We start from the raw sequence: 19,458 nt of genomic DNA on the forward strand, positions 1-19,458 counted from the left end.
TAGTACCATTTCTAGACTCGAAATGGAAAGAAAACAGCAAAATAAAAATGAACAAATTCAGGTTGCTTTGCCTCTCGAGGTGACAGGAGACAAAATGGACTTTTGCCGACCAATGCAATTTGTGACCCTTTTTCCTAAAGGAAGATACTATATAGTTCCCACACATTGGGGGTAATTTTGAGTTTGTGCATTAGTGTAAAACGTGTGATAGCGAGCCGGCAGCCCGTTTTACATTCTTCCCGATTTTTGACTTCAAATGAAAATAAAAATCGGGAGAGATGTAGAACAAGCTGGAAATTCGCTATCCGCTGTTTTACACTATCGTACGAAGTCACATTTACCCCCGTTTTTGAGTTGTTGAGCTGATAAGTTGGTGGGATGAAAGGGTGCAGATCTACATCTAGCTCCCTGTATGCTCCATTTAAAAATAAAATATGGATCAGTTATTTACAAAGTTGGTGAACATTTTTTGAAATGACTAAATTGACAGGTTAGAGCCCACAGGTGGCTCACTTTGCAAGTGATTCTGTTTCCTCCAGCGATAAACATTTAACTCTTGGAAAAGCACATTCAAAAGCAATTTCAGAGTGTGAAGTAAATCTTCTATTTGCCCAAATAGTTACTTGAATAAAATCTGAAAGAGCCATTCATATTGTTTTCACAAGAATACCCTTGGCAGGAGGGGGAAGAGTGGAGAAGGAATAAAGGAAACAAATTGTATTTAAATTGTTTTTTTTCTGAACTGTAATCTTTTTGGGAGGGAAAGAATAGTGAGCAAGAAATACTGGCCTAGAAATTCGGTGGGCTGCGCCACCAGTTAGCACCTAGAGAGGACACCAGTGGCTTTAGTGCCACTGGCCACGCCTCCCGCGAAATTTAGCGGGGCACTAATGGTGGCGTTAGCCTGTAGCGCTGCGCTGCCACCGATGACGCCATCGGTGTGCGCAGCGCCCCGCTACCGCCCCGAACGCGATATTGGGTCGCGCCCCCCCCCCCCCCCCCCCGTAGCGCCAGTCGCAAATCGCGACCGGTTCACGGGGCCTACCTGTGGCGGTAGTGGTGCAAATTAAGGTGGAGGTGCGGGGCGGCCATTTTTTTCCGTGGCCGCCTGCCAGCACCTCCATCCCCGGCCTCCTGATTCCCCCCGGGCAGTGCCGGCTGTGTCCCGAGAGCCCGGCACTTCTCCTCGGTGCCAGGCTCTTTTGCCGGCACTCGCGATCGGTGATTGCGCTGGTGCAGGTCCCTCCCCCTTAAGAAGGGGAGGAAGGCCTGCAGTACCGCAGCACGCCACGCTGCGGCACATTGTGCTGCGATATTCAGTTTCAGCGTCCCAAGAGGGACGCGGGGCGCCTCGAGCAGCGCCCCGCTTCTGTTTGGGGCACTGAAACGGAATATCGCGCTGGCGCAAGCGGCTCCTTCCGGGGCGGGACTTCTGGCGCCCAGGCGAGCTTGGCGCCCCAAACGCGGCGCCACCGAATTTTTAGAGTACTGTGTTTAAGAAGTTGAATCTAATGGAAGACTCCTTTAAATAAGTAGAATCCAGCAGCTAACAAGTTAAAATGAAGCACATATTTATTGAATCTACAATTAACTTAGTTCCTTTTCTCCCCAGTTCTAAATTATTTAATATACATACAGGACCTCTTAGGAGTTCTGATTTGATTTGAATCCAGTGAAGCATTTTTGAGCTGTTGAAGGAGCCAAGAGCATTGCCAGATACACACACAAACTGTTCTCAACATGCCCATTTTTAGCAGGGTCTGAAATCCCCATCCATTTGTGTCATGATGTTTGTATAATACTGTCAGCGAACTCTCTAAAGCGTGATGCAGTGAAAACTAACGCGCTAACAGCTGATTCTCATGTTGATCTGTTAAGAATGTTTGAAAGCTTTTAGAAACATAGAAGATAGGAGTAGACCATTCGGCCCCTCAAACCTGTTCCGCCATTTAATGAGATCATGGCTGATCATCCAAATTCAGTACCCTGTCCCTGCTTTCTCGCCAGATCCCTTGATCCCTTTAGCCTCAAGAAATATATCCAACTCCTTCTTGAATATATTTAATGAATTGGCCTCAACTGCCCTGTGTGGCAGAGAATTCCACAGGTTCACCACTCTCTGGGTGAAGAAATTCCTCCTCATCTCAGTCCTAAATGGCTTACTCCTTTTACAATGTTTAAGTTGAACCATGCAAGACTTGAAATGCTATTGACGAGGGAGACATTGTGTAACTAGAAAGAAAGGACTTGCATTTATATAGAGCCTTTCGTGACTTCAGGACATCCAAAAGCGCTTCACAGCCTTTTATAGTGTAGTCACTGTTGGGAATTGCAGCAGCCAATTTGTGCACAGCAAGGTCCCACAACCAGCAATGAAATAAAGAGCCAGATAATCTGTTTTATTGATGTTGGCCTGGACACGGAGAACTTCCCTGCACTTCCACCATTGGATCTTTTACATCCACCCGAGAGGGCAGATGGGTCCTTCGTTTAACGACTCATCCAAAATCTAGCACCTCCGACAGCGCAGCACTCCCTTAGTATGGCACGGAAGTGTCGGCCTAGATTATGTAGTCAAGCCTCTGGAGTGGGACTTGCACCCACAACCTTCTGGCTCAAGTGAGAGTGCTACAAAGCTGATACTAGGATACTAGGATATAAGGTGAGTGGCTTGATGGAACTGTGTTTTGAGGAACCAAACCAAGCAAGACAATTTGGGAGGTAGAGTCGAAGATATGTAACCTCACTGGAAGTTATGAGCTCTCAAAACAGAGTTAGAGCAATTCTCATCACCTGTACACAAGTGATGTTAACTTTACATTCACTGGGAAGAAACAGGAGGCTTGGTAGTGGTTACTGAGTGTAATGTTGGTGTGGGAACACCTGGTAAAAGCAGGTTGAAGGAGGGAATTGTTATGGTCCAGAAGTTTGTCAAGGGTATTCCGAACCTTTCTTTGTGTTTCCATATAAAATTATGTATCTTTTGATACAACAGTGTTCACTATTTGGCAATGGGCGTAAATGCCACTAATATTTATAAATAGATGAGGGTTTAAAAAATCACAAATAAAACTGGAAAAATAAACTGGCACAACATTGAAGTGTTTCTCCTGCACTTGACATCAACAAGCAAATTTAGCAACAAAGAGTGTTCTAACCTCCCACTATCACATCGCCCTGATAATTTCCAAACGTTCACTTTGAGCCATGCTCATTCAAAATATTGGATGATGATGTAACCTAAAATTAACTTGTGTGAAAAGATCATTTAATTTGAATCCATTTAATTTGAATCTAATTAGATTACTTCCAGAAACATAAATAAAACCATGAGGTGGCTAAATTTACTTTTAATAATCTGGGTTACCAAACTTTCCCCCTTGTTCTGCATCCATCGCATGTCCGCGCGCTCTCTCTCTCTCTCTCTCTCTCTCCTTTTTCTCTCGCGTGGTATCTTTGATCAGAGGTTGATTACTTTAATGACTATCATGCCAAAGTTTGTGTTGTGCCATTGACCCCTCGGGAGGATTCTTCTGCTGCCTTCATTGTTTCCTTCAGTGTGGGTGTCCCCCCTGGATAGAATTCAGTTCGTCTCTTAGCCAAGGTGTCAACCAAGCCTTCAAGGTTCTGTTGCTTGGAGTGTAGAGGTTTAATAACCCCACATCACCACTTACAGCTTTCATTTTTCAGAAACCAGCCAGTAGACAGTAGGTACGAAGTAAGTGCTAACTGATAGAGGCGTTTAGAGGCATCTGTTGAATATCAGGTGTTCAATCCTCATACCAACCGTGGTCATGTTCAGTCCTTAGTGGCATTTGCGCATGTATTAATGTTTAAAGCAAATGGTTGGCACCAGAATTCTCCAGTTATTGACATTAAAACTGAAAATATATTTTGTGTTTTAGAAACTTTAAAAAAATAAAAGTACATTGTTTAATCCCTCCCAAAAGTCCCAAATGCATACAGTGAAATCTGTTTTTCTTCCATTAGTACATAAAACATTAAGGGGGAGAGATTTGGTATCGGCCCGTTTGGGGTGCTAACTTTTAAAAGTTGAGAAAATGAGTGCCAGGCGTTAATGCTTTTCAACTTTTAAAAAATTCGGGTTTGCACTCCAGGAAGGAAGTGGAACGCTAAATCAAGCGCTCCACTGACTTCCTGGAGCGCAGCATTCGGGGCGGTAGGTGGGCCGTGCAGCACTGCCGCGTTGGAAACTCCTTCCCTCTTTTAAAGGGAAGGGCCATCGCTACAGACTCTGCAAGAACACAAATCCCTGATCGCCAACAGCACCTCCAATCGGCACCGATCAGGCCCAAGCACTCTTAACAGAGTGTAGGGCTGATCAATCACGGCACCTGAAAAATAGGGGAAAAAAGCACAAAGTCTTGATGAAACATTTTTGCCCACCTCACCGGCAATGCCTTTAACTACCGCTCCCCAAGCGGCCATCCGCGGTGACAACGCCTCCCGCAGCTGCCGGTGTTGACACCCAGCGATGCTGCAGGGGGCGGAAGCCAAGTTCGCATCCGAGGCGGTACCGGGGCACTATGCACCGGATGACGTCACGATCTTCGGGACGCAGGAGATCGTGGCATTAGGGTTTACCGCCGCCGCTAAGCTGCAGGGGAAGTTCGCGGGCGTTGGTACTCTCACCGCGCCCGGTCACAAAGCCGGTAGCGCCCCGTTAACGCTCCCCGGAGGCGCAAAAGATGCCAATTTCTCCCCCTAAGCCTCTCCAGTACTTTCCACATTATTCTGAAAATTAAAATATTTACGGGTATTCCTTGGTATATTTCAACAGACTGGTATCCAGTGAATCCATGGCTTTTCCTTCCAGTTGTAATGGCCCATATTTTCCGATCACAGGCCTCCCGCGGGCGGAGGCCTGCGATCTGGAAAAATCTGCGCCCTTACCTGAGGGCTCCCGGGACGCACACGCTTCCGCTCCTGGGCCACTCCAAGTGCGCAGGGCCCACGTGTCCCAGAGGCGCATGTAGTCCACAGCATCCCTGGGATCATGTGGGCCATGGGGAGCCAATCACAGAAGGGAATCTCCCTTCATACATTTGACAGGAAGACCTGTCCAATATATGAATGGAGATCACCCCAAAAACATAGTAAAACTTTAAATAAATTTTTTTTTTAAATCACATTTTTTAAATGACTTGAAATTACAATAAATTAAGTATTTTAAACAAAAATTAAATTTTTTGAAAAAAATAGTACGGGGCTAAAAATAAACTTTTTAAAGTATTTTTAAATGATAAATCAGTGAAAATTTTTTTTAAAAACTTTTTTGAACTCTTATCCTGGTAAAAACAGGCCTTACCAGGCGTAAGAATTGTAAGGGCTTTCTGCGGGCGGAGGGTCTCCAGAAAGCGGAACTATCCGCCCGCAGAGGCCCTTCTCCAGGACAACCAGAGGATCTGTCGGGAGCATTCTTGACTGATCGGAAATGCCGGTTTTCAGCGCATGCGCTGTGCATGCCTGAAATCGGCATTTCCAATGTCCCTACGGGTGGGTCCACAGCACGTACCCACCTGGTAGGGATCAGAATATCTGGGCCAATAAATTTTACAATTTGTGTGAAAGTTCTGTAGAATTATAGAGGTATTTCTCTCGCGTTCTAGCTGACCAATCTGCAGTATAGACAAAAGGACTGCATCACAGCACAACAAGCATGAGAGCAAATAGAAAATTTAATGAGAAGTTAAACACCTAAAGAAGGGCAGTAATTAAAATACTTTCTCGTGTTTCTTCCTTATTCATATGCAAAAATAGAGTTGTACGGAAAAATGGGTTTGATGGACCAAATAATCTTTATCTTCCAATATTTGTGTGCAGTGTAGTATTCACCCTGTTGCCAATCCAATTGCCTGAATTCAATTTCAGCCTTTGCAAACTATCTTTACCCCCCAGACACTGTGCCCTGAATACAGTGAGCAAATTTAACACACTTCAATTTCTATGAGCAATTGTCAGTAGTTACAACCAATGGCCAGTAGAGGGGGTACTTCGCTTTCAGTCTGACAATCCAGCCCATTCCATTCCAAAGAACAGGGTGGGGGTGGGTGAACGATTTCGTGAGTAGAAACTGAAAGGCCCCAAAACTATATTCTACCCACGCCCATTATTATTTTAGCTATAAATTCTTTGAATTTATTTTCACCCAAATGAAACATTTTGGCATGTTCACGGCTTCATCCACAGAGTCTTACGTCATAGAGTCATAATGACACAGAAGGAGGCCATTCGGCCCCTCGAGTCCGTGCCGGACGGACTCCGGTATCTCAACAACATGTATTGCAAATCAACAATTGTAAATGATATTCACTTTTATGTTGTGAATCCTTTATTCATCTTTTAAGTATTGCTTTTAAAAGTTACCTATAGTTATTTTAATATGATCTAGTCCAATCTTTGGTGGAAGCTAATCATTCCTTTAAACAGGAACTGCCTACCCGGGGATTTGGATGGATGACATTGTTTCCATTATTTTCTTTGCAGTTAGCCCTTCAACATGGGAAAACAAATTCAGCATTAACACGCTAGAGAAATCTTCCGAAATTAGCAAACTGCCTTGTTCCCATACCAGCTGTAACAGCCTTTTAATGTTCTTTTTGAATAGTTTTAATGGGGCTGGGAACAAATGTCTATGTTCTATGCTTAATAAAGGATCCAGATTTGTTCGTGTTTCTGCTGAAATTGTTTTTAAAATTCACGATGTGGTTGAAGCAATACAGATTTAGGTGTGAAATTAGGTATTTTTTTGTAAGAAGTCATTAATGGAACTAATAGTTTTTTTTTTGCCTAATTTTGTTCCTGCCCCCAGTTCTTCCTGAAGGCGTTGATTCCTTGCTTGGGGTAGGATACCGCAATCCCCTCCAGTATATCACCAAAATGGCCATTCTTCAAATTTGAGTCTCGACAATGAGTGAGACAGTCAGCAAGTTGTTCCCTGTGGAGGCAACACAATTGATCCTGATATCCACATGCACTTCTAGCATGAGTCACTGGATATGGATAAGGGAGTAGGACCTCTGGCCTTTAACAGTAATCACTTTTAATGAGGCTTTAATAGATAATGCAGTTTTCTGTAAAAGTTGCTGCTAAATTTTTATTGAAACCATTCACCAATAAACCTGAAGTAAAATATTTCTTACTAAAGCAAGGGAATGAACACTAGATTAGCCTATCTTGTGTGATTTATTGCATATCATAATGCTATATTTTCATGTTTTACATTAGATTACTCTTTCCCTATAAATCCCTCTGATAAAATATTTTGATTTCCTTGCTAAAATGGAACATTTAGTGACACGCTCATTAACCCCCTCTCCATCAGCACTTCTGGATGACTCTGAATGACCAATTATAAAAGTATCTAATCTAGTGCAAAGTTCTGTGGATTGTTTACACTGACCATATAATCACTCCATAATCTAGATTGGATATACAGTTTGCCAGTAATCAACTGCAGATTACGTTCATAAACCTGTAATGATAATGTAACAATTATTAAGACATTGGCTGTTCGTAACCGAATGCAATAGACTGATTGTCATTGTCAACACAACAACAGCCCAACAACAGGACAAAGCTCACGCCCAATGTTTTAATCAAATCAAAATCAAATCAACTTTTATTGTCATTGTTAGTGCACAAGTGCAGTACAACGAAATGTAGGCTTGCGGCTCCCGAGATTGTACATTTGGATTAAGACATTTAAACATTCAACATACATTTGGCTTGTAGTATATTAACATAAATATGACCATAATAAAGTGCATTGGCAGATGTGCATGCTTTAGAGTTTATTTGTGGAGTTCAGTAGGATGACAGCCCTGGGAAAGAAGCTGTTCCTAAATCTGGTCGTACAGGTGCGAATGCATCTGTAGCGTCTCCCAGATGGCAGGAGGGCGAACAGACTGTGGCTGGGGTGGGTAGGGTCTTTGATGATGGACCGTGAACTCCGTAGACAGCGTTTCTGGTATATGTGCTCTATGGTGCACCTAACATGCTGCTGTGAGAACATTGTTTTGCAGCTTCTGATTTGCTCGACTGCCAGTGAGTTGTTTTGTCAAGCAGTCGGAGTGCCCAGTATCACTCCGAGTGACTCTGCAAGAATTACTGACTTTTAAGGTCCCTCCAAGTATCTGTTGTCACATAAAAGAATGAAAGAAGAAACTTGCATTTATATAGTACCATTCAAATCCTCGGGACATCCCAAAGCACTTTACCACCAATTACCTTTTGATGCGTAGTCACTGTTATCACATAGGTGAATGCAGCAGTCAATTTGTGTGCAATAAGGTCCCACAAACAGCACTGAGATAAATCGGTTAATCCGATCTGTTTTTGGAATAAATGTTGTCCAGGACACTGGGAGAAATCCCATGCTGTTCTTTGAAGAGTACCGTAGCATCTTTTACATCCACCTGAACAGACAGATAAAGCCTAAGTTAAAAATATTATCCAAAAGACAGCGGCTCTGTCAATACAGCACTTCAGTACTGTACTGAAGTGTAAGCCTAGAGTATGGGTTCAGGCCCCTGCAGTGGAGCTTGAACCCACGACCTTCTGTGTCAGAGGTGAGAGCACTACCACGGAGGTAAGCGGGCACTGACAGGAATAATACAACAAAGTGAAAGAAATTTTGAAGTAAAATGTTTCTCTTTTCTGTGGCTGTAATCAAAATGCTGATTTACTATAATCTTTTTGTGTTTTAAGACCAACTTTTTAAGGGCCAGTTGGTAAATGCACCAAGTGTTGTGCACAAAGCCATAAAGATCAGGAGAATCTTGGGTTCAATCCTAGATCTTGTTAAGTTCACTTCTCAGTTGGGCAGCAGTAGAGGAGCTAAAACTGGCCGTGGTGCCCTTGGGATAGGGAGAGAAGATGGGGGGGGGGGGGGGGGTGGAAACTAGCCAGGATTCTTGCTGCTGATCTCTCCAGTAATCTCTGCTCGAATGTTCATGTGTATGCGTGTCTGGTGAGGGACAGAATTGGGCTCGGCGATAATTTTCCCCTCTCCTGCCTCTCTCCTCTCCCCCTGTGATTGAATAGCCTGACAACACCAGCTATCTCGATATGAAGTATGACCACGTGGGCAAAGTACTGGACCATATATTTCTACACAAGTACTCCGTGTGTTCAAACCTGTAATGCTCTATCTGGGATTAACCCCTCCAGTCACTCTTATTCTTTTGTGATGTCATCTGAGTGCCTTCATTTCGTTTTTAGAATCTTCACATTTTCAGCGATTACCTGTACTCTGATTATTGAATTGCTGAGTGAGATTTTGTTCTTGTTTTAGGCATGCTTCCGTTGTAAATTGAACATGAAGGAGGGTGACCCAGCTGTATACGCGGAGCGGGCTGGTTATGACAAGCTGTGGCATCCCTCTTGTTTTGTCTGCTGCATCTGCAATGAACTGCTTGTGGATATGATCTACTTTTGGAAGAAGGGCAAACTGTATTGTGGTCGTCACTACTGTGACACTGAGAAGCCTCGTTGTGCTGGCTGTGATGAGGTAGGAACAAAAAAACCTTTTATTTGATAAAACAAAAGAAAATGTACAATTTCAATATTTTTTTACTATATGCAGTATCATAAGAACCCAGTTGTACATAAAGGACCTACTCTGCGACCGTAGTGTATTACCTTTTAGCTAATGTACCATAAGATCGTATAAAGGATAACTTCTGAATCCCTATTTTAATTCTTACAAAGCTCACAGCAATCCACTGCCGCTATCAAATCCCAAGATGCAAAACTCCAAGTACCTACCTCCAACTTTAGCTACTTTAGAAAAACATAACCATTGAGAAACATCTAATAATTGAGTTGTCATTTACAAATTTCAAAGCAAAATATACGTGCTTACCAAAACGCTGCTGAAAATCGCAAACTACAATTCAATAAAAAACAATATTCTGCTTTTGCCCCAATAATCTTGTATATCATAACACCACATTCACTGACTCACCCTGAGCGGTGTAAGGACAGAGGCACTAAATGTATACACTGTGTCTATAATAACACAAAATGCTGGGAACACTCAGCAGGTCAGGCAACAGCTGTGGAGAGAGAAACCGAGTTAATGTGCCTATACAGCTGTGCCTATATACGTGTTGTTTGTCAAATCATACTTCCTCTGTATACACAAATTTCTTGCATATGATTGGCTCAAATTTCATATAAAACAGCAATAAATCATAAATGAAGGGCATATGAAAACAACAAAGAAAGCATGAGCTGTGACAAACTCTCCGAACAAGAGAAACCTGTTGCGTTTCGAAACTACCTAGATATTTCTCATGCTTTGTGCCAAAGACCACTTCCTTAAGTGATCCCTTCTTCTCTAGCAACCAGAGTGCAAATTTACATACACAATGGCCCAGAAATTCGGGTCGGGGGCTTCCCGTGGGTGCAAGCCCCCGACCTGCACTTACCTTGCGCGCCGGCCGTTGAGCTGTGGGCCCCCGTGGAATTGCGATCCTGAGCCTCCTCCAACTGCCGGCGCGCAGTGCTTGCGTATCCCAGGGGCACAGTTAGTTCGATGCGTCCCCTGGGATCACGTGGGCCATGGGGAGCCAATCGGAGCAGGGAATGCTTCATTCATAAGTTTGACAGGAAGGGCTGTCAAAACTTATAAATACTACGGGCCCCAAAACATCACTAAATCTTCAAATAATTTTTTTTTTAAATCACATTTTTTAAATAAACTATAAATTACATGAAATAACTATTTTAAACAATAATTTAAATTTTTGAAAATAAAATTGTTTTCTAACGGGGCTAAAAATAAACTTACCTTTCTTTAAAGTATTTAAAAATAATAAATCTGTGGAAAAAATGTTTTAATTTTAATTAATTCACCACTTACCTTGTAAAAAGCAGGCCTTGTGACTGCTTTTTACATGTCTAACTTCTGGAGACTTACCTTCCCGGGAAAACCTGCAAAAAAAACGTAAGTTCGATGCAGCCTCTCCCGCGCACGTGTTCGAACTCTGAACCCCTTCTTTCAGGGGAACGGAAGTGCCGGTTTCCCGCGCATGCGCAGTGCATGCAGGAAACCGGCACTTCCATTGGGCCTATGGGTGAGTACCCCGTGCGTACTCACCCGTTGAGACCCGAAGTTCTGGGCCATTGACTGTTAGTTGAAAACTGGCAGCTTCTGGAGCTACAGCTATTGTTCATGATGGGTTTCCACCAGGATCTGGTAATATAGCATTGTCTAGGGGTCAAACGGAAACCCTTATAACTGTATGTAGCTTACTAGATATGACCCCAGCCCCTTCATGATCGCCTAGACTTTAGAAAGTAAAAATACCTATCAGATTGCTGTTTAGGCTGTAAACGACAGAACAGGTTTATTAGAAGTAGCAGATGAGCAGAAGGAAGGGACAAGGCACTATTTCTACAGAGCTTGTAACTCACCCTCTCTCCTCTATTACACAAACAACAAAGGGCGCAGCACTTTGCTAGCTCTACTGATATTACTAAACCTGGACTACAGCCTGTGCTGTAACTCTTAGATGAAGTAATTATGAGAACACCTCTAGAGGAGCTGTGGTACACAGTAGAACTGATGTACACTGCTGCCAATGAATCTCTCAAATCCTTTGAAGTTGAAAACTGGAAGATAGGAAATCCAAAAGGTGCCTTCCATAGTTAAATCAACCAACATCCACAGACGAAAGAGATATTTCCTTAACTCCTTTCTGCCACTGCCCCTGCCCAGGTGCGAGTCCGCAGTCTGGTTGAAAGCACTTCACTAATTTGATAGTTTTCAGGACAAAACAAGTAGTTCATGTAAAGTGACTTCTACTTGCTTCAAAATTCAAATGTACTTGGATAGGAATAATTCCTTTAAAGTGATATTTTGCGTGCCAGACAGCCATCTGCATCCTTGTGGAAAGCTAGCTAGTAGGAACCAAATTTAAAGGAACAAGTCACATCTCAGCTACTTAAAGTGTAAACTTTCTGATGATTTAAATTGTGACAGATTCACTTATTTCTCACAAAGGGGTACAAATTACATTATTCCATATTTTTTGAAAATCCTTTTGCTACCATTTTGAGTTCTTTACTAAACCGAGGACTAGAGATAAGGGCCTAGAAATTCACTGGCGCCCCGTTTCAGTCTCGCCAGGGCGCCGGAAGTACCGCCCCGGAAGGAGTCGCAAATGCCCGCCGGAAATTCAGTTTCAGCGCCCAGACGGAAGTGCAGCGCTACTTGAGGCACCCCGCATCCCTCTTGGGGCGCTGCAACTGAAAATCGCAGCGCAACGTGCCGCAGCGCCACATGTTGCGGCACGGCGTGCTGTGGTACTGCAGGCCTTCCTCCCCTTCTTAAAGGGGAGGGGCCTGCTGCAGCGCGATCGGCGATCGCGAGTGCCGGCAAAAGAGCCCGGCACCGAGAAGTGCCGGGCCCCTAGGACTCAGCCGGCATAATGCCGGGGGGGGGGGGGGGGGGGGCGGGGGTGGGCTCAGGAGGCCGGGGACGGCGGCGTGGAGAGGTGCTGGCAGGCGGCCAGCAAAAAAAATGGCCGCTCCGCGCCTCTACCGCCGCAGGTAGGCCCCCCTGAACCGGTCGCAAATTGCGACCGGCGTTAAAGCAGGGGGCGCTACCAAATTTCGCGATTGGGGTGGTAGCGGGGCGCTGCATACATCGATGACGTCATCGGTAGCGGCGCAGCGCTAACGGCTAGCGCCGCCAGTAGTGTCCCGCTAAATTTAGCGGGAGGCGTGGCCAGTGGCGTTAAACCCACTAAGTGCCCTCTTTGGGCGCTAATGGGTGGCGCAGCCCACTGAATTTCTAGGCCAAGGTTTGTAGCATTTTTTCAAAGTACAAATAATAATTAAACATGGAATATATTAGCATTTTCTATATTAAATGCCTGTAACAATCTTTTTCATCGGATGCTTATATGAGAGGCCTCAGACTGGAACTCATTGCAATTCCCAGAGCTATTACGGCCTGATGGGAAACCTGTCCTATTGCAGCCTACAGCTCCCAGCATGCATTGGTGGTGAGAAAGACTGACTATTCACATAGCATGCCAGGACTTAAAAACAGGAAATGCTGGAAACACTCAACAGGTCGGGCAGCATCTGTGGAGAGAGAAACTGAGTTAACGTTTCAGGTCAACGACCTTTCGTGAGAACTGAAAAAAGTTAGAGATGTAACAGGTTTTAAGCAAGTGCAGAGGCAGGGAAAGGGGGGAGGGGAGGAAAGAACAAAAGGGAGGGTCTGTGATAGGGTGGAAGGCAGGAGAGATTAAAAGACAAAGGGGATGATGGTGTGAGGCAAAAGGAGATGGTCTCTTTACTAGTCCCATCACCATCTCGTCTCGTTTTGAATACCTCTTAATTTCTCTTCACATCTCTTTTTTGTTCTTTCATCCCCATTTCCCAGCCCCCAAACTGGCCTTTTAATCTGTTTCATTTCCTGTGTTTTTTCAGTCCTGACGAAGGGTTTCGACCTGAAACGTTGACTCTATTTCTCTCTCCACGGATGTTGCCTGGCCTGCTGAGTTTTTCCAGCATTTTCTGTTGTTATAAAAGGAGATAGTAATGGGACAAGTAAAGAAACAAAAGATGGGTCTAGAAGAGACATAAATGACAACAGCATGTCGGGACTTGTTGATTGTAAGCCCCACCGCTTCCTACACTTTTTATAAAAATGGAAAATCGCTGTAGATGGAAATCCACAGGGAAACCATTGTTATAAGCAGCTTTTTTTCCTGAGGTATCCCTGAAAGGAAAAATGTTGTATACTTTATATTAGCTAATCTCCCACAATTACAGTAAACGAGTTAAACATAGACACAGTTGACAAGGGAAGGAGTATATTTTTATATTTTGTATTGTATTGTAAATGATTATAACAGCCTACTCTCTCTCATGTTTACATTGAGAGCTCAACTCAATTATTGTTCATATACACAGTAGCAAGTTGTGGAAAGAATGTATTGTTCCAGCTTGGTTCTGAATAAAACTCCTCATTTAAACATGAACATTTTTGAAACACTAAGTACTTAGGTGTTTGGCAAAGAAGGAAAGATACAAATGGGCTTCATCTTTCTGTATATTTCTTGATGTTAACTATAAAAAAAACACAACTTAAACAGATGACCATAAAGGTCCCTCATATTATACGCAGAAGATTTATTTATGCAACTGTGTTTACATCTACCTGCAGTGGGGTATAGAAAACTACCAATTAATTTATTTTATTTTCCAAAAACAATCAAACGCTTGTCTATAGAGGGCTCTCTTCTTCTAAATTCTACCAGTGTAGTTGTGCAACCCTTTCCTACTTCAAAATGGCAGCAATGCCTTCCTTTTCCCCTTGCAATAGAGTAACTTCTGAATTACCATGAGCAGCACCATAAGAGATGCAACTTCCTGTTTTGTCATGCTGATTTCTTGTAACCCCTCGGGTTTACAAGTAAAACCCAAAATACTTCCATTTACTTATGACTTTCAGTGCTGGCCTCAGACTGCAGGTGGCACTGTGGTGCATGTTCTGCCCATCTGCCAGCTGCCCTGCCCAAGTCGTCATAACATGTTCTTGGCCCACTGATTTCCAATTTACCATGTGCAATCCATTAATATATGCCACATCATTGTCCAGAAATTAAAAGCTTTGTGATACCTGGGATTCTGCAATGCAGTAGTGATGTTAGAAAGAGAGTCACATGTTGCATTAATATAACTTTTTGGAACGGTTTTGTTGCATTCTATTTTTAAAGGTTTTGTTGCACTCTTTCTCTTATTTTCCTGGGCCTTGTATTTCCTGTGGCCGAGAGCACAGACAGGGAACCCATTCCAAAGCAAACCAGCCATTAGGAAGTGCAGATAATTGGACTTCCTCTCTGTGGGTAGACTCCTAGCTACTGCTTTGGAGAGATGTGGAGCAAAAGAGGTGAATTTGGAAACATGTAAAGTGAAGATCAACTCTGCATTGACCCCTTGTATCACACGCACCTCCTCGTCATCCTTGTTGTCCGAGTCCCACAGATTTCTTATTGAGCATCTCTTGTCACTTTATTACTGCTGTCCAACGCACCATGCAGAACAACTAGAACATTTGATTGTTAACTTGTCATTCACATAATTCTGACATACCAGAATGTAGCCTACTCCATCAAAATGATTTGGGCCATCTATACCATGGCTCCACTTTTCATGTTCTACCAGTCCTAGGTTCCAGTTCCAGAACTTACTCCCAACCCCCTCTCTCTACTGTCAAAAAAACAGTTTCAAACCTGGGTTTGTAATAAGGTCTGTCTGTATATGAGAACCAAGTTGGTGGTGCCAGGTGTGCCCTCGCGTTTCTTTGTGTCTCAATAATAAAACACAATAATATTTTTGGGCTGAATTTTGCCGGTGCTCAGAGGGCGGGTCCACTGTCAAAATAGCAAAGATTGACAGCGGATAGGGAACCCGCTGACAACCCGCCTCCACGCGTGTCTCCCAGGTGTCGAGTCTGTCGGCGCTGTCGATCCTTGTGTGTTGTTAGTTGGTATGCTTAAAGTAGGATGAGGGTGAATACGAAGTGTGGCTAGTCAAATGGGGAAGTGATAATGTAGATAGAGAGGGATGGGTGGAGGTGCAAGGTAAGTTTGGTGTGAGTAAGGATGTGCAGGAGTAGAGAAGGGAAGGCAGAGTGATGGGGATGTGATGAGTGGCACAGCAGGATGAGGTTGAGTGTGGCTTGGCAGTAACGTTTCGTGATCTACTGCAGCCTGGTCCTCCTGACGACATTCCTTTTTGTGTCCACCTGTGCAATGTGCAACCACGCTGCGTTGATCTCCTGGGGAGGTCTCTTCCGCCCATGGGAAGGGAAGAGAACCTCCCTGCATGCTGTGACTCCATCCATAACCATATGGAGGGAGCCATGGGATAGCCTGGGTGCAGCCGTGCACCTTTGTGCAGTCCTTGTCAGTGTTTGCAGCAGCTCAATGCTGAAGAACACTGACAACAGAACTGTCCAGATCAATTTGGACATGGCCCCTTTAAGGAAACAAGCTGATGATGTGTCATCAAACCCGCTTCCTTTTAATTGGCCGGGAACCTCGCAGGGTGGGCTTAACAAGCCCAATCAATGTAAAATCACTTGGAGAGTGCGAGCTGCAGTGGGCTGGGACCGCGACACCGACCCCGGCCGTCCCATACCCACCTCAGTCGGCGAAATCGCGGCCTTGGTGTTTGGTTCTAGATCAATTAAAAGTCTGTGAAAGCTTATTCATTCAATATGAAAATGTTGCACTTAGGATTGCTTCCATTTTCCTTGCGCAATGGATAATGTGAATTAAGCAAATTACTTTTGAACATGACTATATTCTAGCACTTGCACTGCATCCACTTTTGTGATTTTAATACCTCACAGACAGATTTACTGACTATATATTGTGATTACAATATAAAACTGCATCCTGTGCACTTACTGTCCTGTTCTTTGATGTCTCCCTCACTCCCTAGCTAATATTCAGCAATGAGTATACCCAAGCTGAAGGCCAGAACTGGCACTTGAAGCATTTCTGCTGTTTCGAATGTGACTGTGTCCTAGCTGGAGAAATTTATGTGATGGTGAATGACAAACCTGTCTGCAAACCTTGCTATGTGAAGCTTCATGCTGCGGTAATGTATCTTGCCAGAATGTCTGAGTTTATAACTGGGAGATTACAAAGCTGCAAATGGCCATATGGAAGAATGATCCCGCCCTTGGGGTTTACTTATTCTTAGAGACTTGAGGGATTTTCAGTATAACCTTTACTAAAAATGCAGCTGCCATAACTATTTGTGAACAGATATTTTTGGCCCTTCGTGTCTTGTAAATGTACTTTTGTTTGTGTGTGTATATATATTTTTTGGATCCAGTCTCGATTTTGATGTGAAAGTGCAAATAGTAATGCCAAAAAACTTCTCTTTTAAAAATATTCCAGTTGGGTAATTATCTATATGGAAAGAGTATGGATGGCTCTGTTATTGATAAAGTTATGAACAAAGTGAGGCATTAAATAATAGAATAGTACAGCACAGAAAGAGGCCATTCAGCCCATCGAGTCTGTGCCGGCTCTTTCAAAAAGAAGTCCAGTTAGTCCCACTCCCAGGTTCTCTCCCCATATCCTTGCAACTTTTTTCTCCTTCAAGTATTTACCCAATTCCCTTTTGAAGGCTACTTTTAAATCTGTTTCCACCACCCTGTCGGGCAGTGCAATCCAAATTCCTAACCACTCATTGCATTAAAAGTTTTCCCTCATGTTGCCTCTGGTTCTTTTACCAATCACCTTAAATCCTTGTGTACCGCATCACGTTTAATTGAACATTTTACCATCTATTTAAAAAGTTATTATCGGATAATGTCACATTTGGGATTTTTTGGGGTTTTTTTGTGTTTCATGGCAAAAATTTGCAAATGAGATGCTAAAGTGTTGTTTTATAACAAACTGAATTGGTAAAGGTCTAAACTACACAGGTTCTAGCCTCTGAGACAGGGCAGGGGGTGGTTAAGGTATTAATTTAAAGTTTTCCACAACAACTAGGGACATGAAACTATTTGTTACTTCCATTCATACGGCCTGACAAAATATCCACACCTATTAAATGCGGATAATTCTATTCATATGAGCCCAGCACGAGCTGTCTGCTGATGATATACTCTTGGGAGAGAGGGTAGTCGATTTGGTTGACAGACCTACTGGTGAATCCCTAAATGGACAAGGAGTTGGAGGCACTGTTCCTCCACTTCTTGTGAATACAGGAGGAAAAAAGAGACTTGTGGGTAGTCAGTCAGATTTGAAACAGGAGACTGCATGGGGAAGGCCCTGGCCTTGGGTTGGAGTTAAGATGCAAGAGATCAGTTTTTACAGTTAGATATTGTCTAGAAAGAAAGGTGATGTCAAAAACAAGTAAATCAGTCCACAAAAGGGGCGAGGCATGTGGTTTATTATCTTTTCTAATTCTTTGGGGAGAGATAGCATTTAGACGAGCACTTGAAACGCCATAGCATACAAGGCTACGGACCAAGTGCTGGAAAATGGGATTAGAATAGACAGGGCTTGATGGCCGGTGTGGACACGATGGGCCGAAGGGCCTCTTTCTGTGCTGTATAACTCTATGACTAAGTGAAAGTGTGTGAAGTAATTGAGGTTGGTTTACAACTGTCACCTGCAGACCCAAAATTGGTAACAGATACCAATTCAGTTTTTCTGTGATCCTATACATTTTAATAATTCCAAATTTTAGAACGACTCTGCTCTTCGTGGGTTTTGCCATTTAACACAACACTTTCTGAGAAAACTGAGGGAGTGCCAACTTATGGCAATTGTACATTTCTTCGGAGCTGCTTTTTTTAATGAGTTGAGGAGGTCAGAGAAAAGTGCACGCGGTTGGAACGCGAGCTAATTGGCAGCAGGGAGCGAGAACGCCATGGGGAACAAAATATCCAAATCTTGCACGTTACTACCAGCCAGGTTTTGAAAGATGCCAATGTGAATTCCGTACAACTATGAATTTCTTTCTCTGCATCAATGTCTGATTTTTAGGTGTGCCAGGGTTGTCATAACATCATTGATCCAGAGGCACAGCGCGTTACGTATGGGAGCTACAACTGGCACGCTTCACCCGACTGCTTCCTGTGCTCCTGCTGTGGCAAATGCCTGATCGGCCAGAAGTTCATGCCAGTGGAGGGAATGCTGTTCTGCTCAGTGGACTGCAAGAAGAAGCTGATGTCTTAAAGAAGTGGAGAGATTAACGGCATCAAATTTAAACATTGATTACAATGTTCCATTTCTTCAATTTATACAATCTAGACTCTAGTACTGGTGTATTGTGAATTGAGGAATTACTCTTTAATTTCAAAATATAAGAATTTGCTAATGAATGAAAATTGCATTGAAAGGGACGACTAAGTTGCATAATCATAACTAAGGAGTCTATATACAGCACATGTATTAAAGTGAAGTCACCTCTCTTACTGAAAATTCAGTTTATACTTCATTAAAAGGGATCTGTACAATCTGAAGATCAAAGTTGGAAATCTCTATAGAAATATCTGAAATGACATTCCTTTTTCATATTTAGGATATCTCTCCAGGCAAAAGTGTGCCTTGTGTACTTTCTTGGGCTCAAAAATAAAATTCCGTTCAATCTGTTTCTCTCAGTACATGCGTTTCTCTGTTGGGCATCATTATAGCTCAGACACACCTAGAAATTCAATCGCGCCCAAAAATGTGCACGCTGCACGCACCTGTTCACAGCGTCCCCTGTTAAGCCGATGCTGGCAGCTCGTTATCATGAGTCAGGCGTACAGCCAGCGCTATTCATTGGCTGCATGCCTGTTTGGGGGGGGAATCAGGCTTCACTGACAACACTTAAAGGCACCCAGCCCCTCTTGGAGAGAGGTGGCATGGCAAGTGTCAACGCTGGAGGAGACGTCACACT

The 19,458-nt window shown here is 43.4% G+C and overlaps 1 protein-coding gene across 2 annotated transcripts in view; it reads left to right on the top strand.

Moving 5' to 3' along the window:
* tes (testis derived transcript (3 LIM domains)) overlaps positions 1–19,170 on the top strand; it is a 56,554-nt gene extending 37,384 nt beyond the window's left edge. For both annotated transcript variants that reach the window (XM_086009169.1, XM_086009170.1), the window contains exons 5-7: positions 9,317–9,532; positions 16,495–16,653; positions 18,561–19,170. In XM_086009169.1, the coding sequence (XP_085865295.1) occupies positions 9,317–9,532; positions 16,495–16,653; positions 18,561–18,752 (567 nt within the window). In that variant the 3' untranslated portion in view covers positions 18,753–19,170. The remainder of the gene's footprint in view (positions 1–9,316; positions 9,533–16,494; positions 16,654–18,560) is intronic.
* The last annotated feature ends 288 nt before the right edge of the window (positions 19,171–19,458 follow it).

This window comes from Somniosus microcephalus, chromosome 16, assembly GCF_052327205.1.
Source record: "Somniosus microcephalus isolate GS21.2 chromosome 16, FLI_Smic_1.0, whole genome shotgun sequence".
NCBI classification, from domain to species: Eukaryota; Metazoa; Chordata; class Chondrichthyes; order Squaliformes; family Somniosidae; genus Somniosus; species Somniosus microcephalus.